The sequence below is a fragment of the Solanum tuberosum genome, unplaced genomic scaffold (assembly GCF_000226075.1).
Source record: "Solanum tuberosum cultivar DM 1-3 516 R44 unplaced genomic scaffold, SolTub_3.0 scf00012, whole genome shotgun sequence".
NCBI lineage: Eukaryota > Viridiplantae > Streptophyta > Magnoliopsida > Solanales > Solanaceae > Solanum > Solanum tuberosum.
The window spans coordinates 2,978,596-2,984,932 of NW_006238937.1; the positions used below are offsets into that span (position 1 = coordinate 2,978,596).

The following is a 6,337-nucleotide window of genomic DNA, read 5'->3' on the forward strand; positions in this document are numbered from 1 at the left end:
AAAATGGCCGTTTTTTGTAGAAACAAAACTGAAATATCAAAAAGCCAAAAAGAATTAGCAGAAGATGAAAGCTCTTTCCATTTAAGTAGTATAGAAACATTAAGTAGCGTAAAAAATTATTTAATAAAAAGTAATTACTTTTAGCTAAGAGATAATTTGAACAGTTAATTTTTAAGGGGTATTTTTGTAATCCAATTTTTAACTTGGAGACTTTTCTCTTATAATATAGTAAGTATAAGTATGATGATATATGATGTTGATATATATATATATATATATATATATATATATATATATATTATTAATTAATGCGATACGCACGTGCAAAGCCTTGCACTTAACTAGTTTAAACAAATTTGGTTATAAAAAATTCAAAACAAGGGAGGTGTGTGTATTATTCGAAACCACGAGGGAGGTGAGTTTATAAGGTTAAACCTAAAGGAAAGTCCCTTTTTTAGTCTACGCAAAAGGGTCAAAATTGCCTCTGAATTAAATTGGGTTAGAATTTGGGTCGAGTCTAGCAAAATTGGGTTAGAATTTGGGTCAAAATTAATGAATGGGTATCGTAGTCGGCTAGCTTAGGTGGAGGAATTAGAGCAATGTGGCAAGATGTTAACTCTTGAGGGTATTACCAACAAAGGATGTGTAGAGTGGTAAGTACTCTTTCATCCTTAACTAGGAGGTCTCGAGTTTGAGCCCCCTTGGGTACGGAGTCGCCTTTGTTAAGGAGCGCTATACCCCCCAATGTGGGACTTTTCGGCGCAAATCCGGATTTAATCGGGCTCCAATGTGGGTACCGGACACCGAATGGGAAACCAAAAAAAAAAACTCTTGAGGGTATTTGTGGTATCTTGGGATAACATTTTATATCTCACAATGTAATGGAGGATATAAGTGGCCTATTCCGCATAGTTCAAGGACAATTTTAACCCTTTTTCGTTTAATCTATTTGGTTCTGTTCCGATCTGCATAGTCTTTTACCAAACTATGAACGCCCCTATATCCGATACGTACACATAGGAGGGGCAAACTATAAATCTCATGCTCATTATAAATTCACTTTGTTTATTGATCTTCAATACCACAACTTATGGTCCATAAGACATTCCTCATCTAAGGCGTCTGAAAATAAGGAATTCCAGTAATATGCATGATGCTTTAAATTAAGGCATTTTATTGGAACTTTAGAAGAAGTTAATACAAACAAGATTGATTGTAAAATGTTCAAGTAGATTCTAGAACCCAAATAGAAAGTCCAGTGGCATTAAATAAATGTCAAGATGCACCGCCACCATTATAATGAGGTGTTTTTACAAGATAATGAAAGATTAGGGACCACCCTAATTCTATTAGTGCGAAAAGGAAAACAAAGTAGGCATAATATATCCAGAACAAAGTCAATTGCAGTTGTTAATTTGTTTTAGTATCCCATCCTAATCTTTCTATTCACATGCCAATTTGGTGTCAAAGCTACTCAAGCATATAGCAAATGCCTGAACCGCAGATAGCGGATACCTGTAATCCATAGTAAACATATCTTTCCCTATCTTGCCAAATTGCAGGATGACTTTGTCATGATCTGATTGACTTGACCGAGACGTTGTCGGTCCCCCAGCAGCTGGTTGGTGGGCCGCTATCAACTGAAAATTCTTTACAGATGCAACTGTCACCCGTCCTCTAAAATTCAGGCACCAACACTGCAGTTGTTCATGCCAACGCGGTGACTTGTTCTTTAGAACCAAGGGTTTCACCTTACTATCATCTTCTGCACTGGATGATGCTCTAACAATATCAGAAAACCGTGAGCTACTGAACTCAGCAGAATGATCGAGCAACTTTGAGAAAGAGATACTTCGGAATGAATCCTCAAGGGACCTTGGGAGAAGTTCCGGTTGGCCAGGCACTGAGCCACCCACATCAACTGCTGAGGCAGGAATTGAGTGCATGACGCAGTGCATTTTCCGTGGACCCCGTGTTCCAAGAACATTTAGCTCGTATTTGATCTGGGCTATGCTGTAGCTTCCAGTTGGAACTTTCGGAGAGACTTTCTTGGAATAGAATCTGCGGCTTGAGCGGCCTGGAGGCGGAATGTTTGCAGAGGTGTATGGAGGCTGGGTGTCATATATAACGAATTTTGTACCCAGAAAATTTGACCTGCAATGAACAGCAGCATTAGATACATCAGAAAACACTTTCTAATTAATAATAAATACTTGAGAAACATTGATTTCACGCTCCACTAAGTGCATATAAGCACAAAAGAGCTGTGTCAGATGAAATATAAATCACATGATCCGTTATTTAGAGCAGTTTAGTAGACATCGCTGTATCATTCAAACCTAGTCAGATACTCAGATTATGACTAAATTTACATTTCTTCCCTTTCTACTTGAAGGGAACTTAATTTTTTCCGTCTTAAACACCCTCCAAGAAATTCCTCGGTTCCTTCTTCCGTGGATAATTTAGTTTCCTGCACGTCTTCTTTTTTTCTAAAATACCCAGAGGTATATTTAGCTAGCATAACTTTCTGCCTAATCAGCATCAGCCATCCTCAAATAGACTTCCTCTGGCTGAATAGAATGTAGAGAGGATCCTGTACTATTTGGAATACATCAGCATCAGCCATCCTTAAGGAAAAATTCATCAAAATTGATCTAGATTGAATAGAATGGAGAGAGGATCCAATAATGTGTAATCCCTGACAGAACTTGAGACACAAAGTTTGTCTAAGACGTCTGGAATGTTATGGTGCCAGGTAGACACCCACCCCCACCCCAGCTGGACATAACTTCTGTTCCTGGTGTATGTACTAATGCACAAACTAATTTCAAGCCTTTTTGAATGCTCGTGCTAGTATTTGATGCAACTTGCAAGGCTAACTTGGGAGAAACCTTTTCTCTTTGATATAAGTGTAAGGGGTAAAGAAAGTCTTCATCTTACATTAGTATTTCGTGAAACATCTCGCAAGAAAGATACAGAAAATAGAAAATGAATAGCTCCTCTGCTATACCTTAATTTTCCAATGCAAGTGTTGCTTGATCTTGAGATGTTTTCTGCATCCATTGAGATAACATACTCCGTACAAGTAGTCCGCCTTGTTCTCTTTGCAGAGAGAAGGAATTTTCCATTTTCAACTAGTAAAGCTACAAATGAAGCAGGGATTTTTTATCAAACTCTGAAAAACTTTGTACGCAACAAAGCAAAATAATCTCAAATTGCAACTGGAAATATAAGTACTTAGGAAATCACTCATCGCAGTTGTGCCCTAGAAATTCTTAGTAACATGAGTTTTTTTCTTTTCGGATCATCTTTTTCAGGGGAGTGCAGGAGGAAGGGAGATTACAGCTAACGAGAGAATAGTGAAAAAGACATTAATGCCATCATTTAACCACATGTTTCTGAATCGCCATTACCTTTTATGCCTCATCTATTTTTGGAAGACATCAACCCCCTATCAGCCCCCAAAATAGAAAAATTACAACAAATTCTTACCAGGACTGAGACACAAGAAAAGATGGTAAGTCAAATTAGATTTATCCCTCTTGATGAAGCATTGAATCATTCCGTCACGAGGCCCAGGCTGCAAAAGGAAATAAACAAACTCGTCAATTCTCCTCCAAAAGATTACTAGTCGTAAATACTCTTCTCCACTATGTAAGGTGGGGGTGTTCCTAACCTGCTTTAACGATACTGGAAAAGTAAGCTTTCCACAAACTTCAGGACTTGTAACAATTTCCTGGCACATAATCCTCCATGACCTGCAAACTGAAGCACATGCTACGACATGCTTACGGGCAGGCCATGAGTTCTCGCTCTCTTCTAATCTTCTAATTACATCAAAAAGTAGTTCGGGTGGGAGATTAGCCCAACAACTGTTCTGGTTGACAGGAGGCTGGTCACTTAAGTCATGAAATGAACCAAGTGATTTACCCCTTTGATGACCAGAGAGCCTTACATCAAAGCTTCTCCTGGATAAACTGCCAAAACTATCTCTTACATCTCGAACTATACTGCGGAACGACATTTAATAGAAAAACTTATAGACAGATGGTCAAACACCAGAATAAATGATACTTGTCTCTCTGCCCTTCCTTAAAATACAAGGTATTTTCCAGTTAGCAGAAGCAAACTTGTCAAAGGACACAGCTGCAAAGGAGCAAAAACTAAATCATGTTTCACGAAAGAATAAGTTGCTAAAAGAAAAGCAAAACGATAGAAGCACGAGAGGCATACAAAGATAAAAGAAAAAAGAAAGAGAGCAGAAAAAGGATACCTTCACAAGGATATCAAAGTACAAGTAATCACATGAGATTTATCAGATACAACTTTTTAAGATTGTCTCACTAAACATGCCAAGAACTGATGGAACATATGCTTTTCTGATGTTCCAGGCGAAGAAGGAAAACCAAACAATCTCCACCAAAATTAGGTCCAGTGTACACAGCATAGATTCATGAGATTTACTAATTAAAACATTACAATAACCAAACTGATACAAATCTATGAAGAATAAGAACAAACCTGTTAAAAGTGTTATAAGCAAATTCTAGCACTCCTGCAGAGAATAACTTTGGCAAAAGGGATCCAGATAAAAACCCAAGAGTTGCTACAAAATTTAGAATAGAGAAAGATCACATGCCTAAAATACAAGATCTGAAGGTAAAATAGAAGAATCAGAATCAGAATCAGAGATCTGTGAAGTATTGAGAGATGTTTAGCAAATGATGAAAAAGGAAAAGTGGGTCAACCTCAAAGAAACGCTTGTGTTTGGGTTTGGAATACTGTAACTTCAAAGGGAGAGAGAAGATGAAGACAAAGTAAACAAAATAAAAGCTGTATATGCATACTTTTCAGTGGAGTGGTGTATGTATTCTTTAGTTGAATAGTACAAATACTATTAAATTGATCACTACGTGAGCAGAATACACCAACTACCATCGACAATTAAAATGCACCTTTTGACTTTTCCTTTCTCACTTTCAACTACTCTATCATCTTTTTATTTTCTATTTCTAATTTGCCGTCTTGAATAATCCGATGAAATCAACATTTGTACATGTAATTTCAAGCTGACTTTATCTCATAATTTTATATTATGAAATAAATTTTAACTTCTTTAAAATGTGATTGACCCACAAATTTATATTTTATAATAAAAAAAATAGATTTATATCTATTCATTATTTATTTATGTAAATAGAATTTATAGTTCATATCACTAATTCTTAAACCATATATATCTTATATAATAATTACTTTCACCAATATAAAATTTGGTATTACTTCAAATCAATTTTTACTTTACTATTTATATTCATCAAATTCATTAGTTTTTATCAAATTTATTTACCAACCAATGTTCAATTTTAATTTTTTTATTGAATTAAAGTTTGATCAATAAATGTTGTATTTCTTAGAATAGTTTTGTCACAGTGTATTATACAATTTTACAAAATTTTGTTTGTTTGGTAAGATTGTATAAAGAATTGAGACAATTTTAATAGTTTTACAACTAATTGAATTTTAGGTTTATGAGAAAATATACGTCCAAATTGCATGTCCAAACAAAACTTAATTGTATATCATAATTTCATATCATAATTTCAAATCATGATTTCATATCGCATAGTCAAACGGATCCTAAGAAATACTACCTCACTTAAGAGTTGTTTGCCTATTGTGAGATGAATCAAGATATGAAATCATATAAGATAAAGTTAAAGTTTTTGGACATGTAATTTAATACACCATTACACCTCCAAATAGAAGTATAAAGCGATCATTGTTCAAATATAGATCTCATAGGTAATATGGGTTAGACCCAAGATAAATCATAGTTATTTGCGCTCTTAGGGCATCTCCAACCCTATCTTCTATTTTACTCTCCAAATATAGAGTTCTCTATTTTTCCAGACAACCAACTCGAATCAAATTCTCTATTTTATTCTCTAAAAAGGAATCTGTTTCTCTCTCCTCAATATTATATTATTATTTCAATTTCATTCTTATTTTCTTATTTCATAATATAAATCATTTCTTCTTTTTGCAAATAATCACACTATAATCTTTATGTAATACATTATTTTATTTTATTTTCAAATTCTTCATTTAATATAAAATTATATTTTATTCTAAATTTCTAAATATCAAAAATTGCAATAAATATTATATATAATACATATTAATGAACAATTCAAATAAAAGTGAAATCATTGATGAAATATAATTGCATCATAAATATTGTATTATCGTAAAATTTATTTTAAATTTTACATAAATACTCAACTTTTAAGACTATTAGGTTACTCTCATGAATAGGGGTGTGCATCGGTCGGTT

General features: G+C 34.4%; 1 protein-coding gene across 3 annotated transcripts; it reads right to left on the reverse strand.

Moving 5' to 3' along the window:
- Nucleotides 1-1,209: 1,209 nt before the first annotated feature.
- Nucleotides 1,210-4,853, reverse strand: LOC102602432 (tubby-like F-box protein 8). Of its 3 annotated transcripts, XM_006339865.2 has the most exons (6): nucleotides 4,749-4,852; nucleotides 4,522-4,606; nucleotides 3,677-4,146; nucleotides 3,493-3,580; nucleotides 3,011-3,143; nucleotides 1,210-2,154 (listed from the first exon to the last, which is right to left on the reverse strand). In XM_006339865.2, exons 3-6 carry the CDS (start codon nucleotides 4,022-4,024, stop codon nucleotides 1,443-1,445), a joined length of 1,281 nt encoding a protein of 426 aa, XP_006339927.1. In that variant the 5' UTR covers nucleotides 4,025-4,146; nucleotides 4,522-4,606; nucleotides 4,749-4,852; the 3' UTR covers nucleotides 1,210-1,442. The 3 variants fall into 3 exon arrangements, with proteins under 3 accessions (XP_006339927.1, XP_006339926.1, XP_015168824.1); XM_006339864.2 differs by having other exon boundaries at nucleotides 4,522-4,853; XM_015313338.1 differs by lacking the exons at nucleotides 4,522-4,606; nucleotides 4,749-4,852 and adding an exon at nucleotides 4,274-4,515.
- Nucleotides 4,854-6,337: the final 1,484 nt, after the last annotated feature.

Excerpts from the sequence above, each read along its gene's own strand:
- LOC102602432 (XM_006339864.2), bottom strand. The coding sequence starts at position 4,024 with ATGTCGTTCCGCAGTATAGTTCGAGATGTAAGAGATAGTTTTGGCAGT. Across the intron at positions 3,144-3,492 it reads TTTCTTGTGTCTCAGTCCTG|CTTTACTAGTTGAAAATGGA; the intron begins GTAAGAATTTGT and ends CTTCATTTGTAG. Across the intron at positions 2,155-3,010 it reads ACTTGCATTGGAAAATTAAG|GTCAAATTTTCTGGGTACAA; the intron begins GTATAGCAGAGG and ends TGTTCATTGCAG.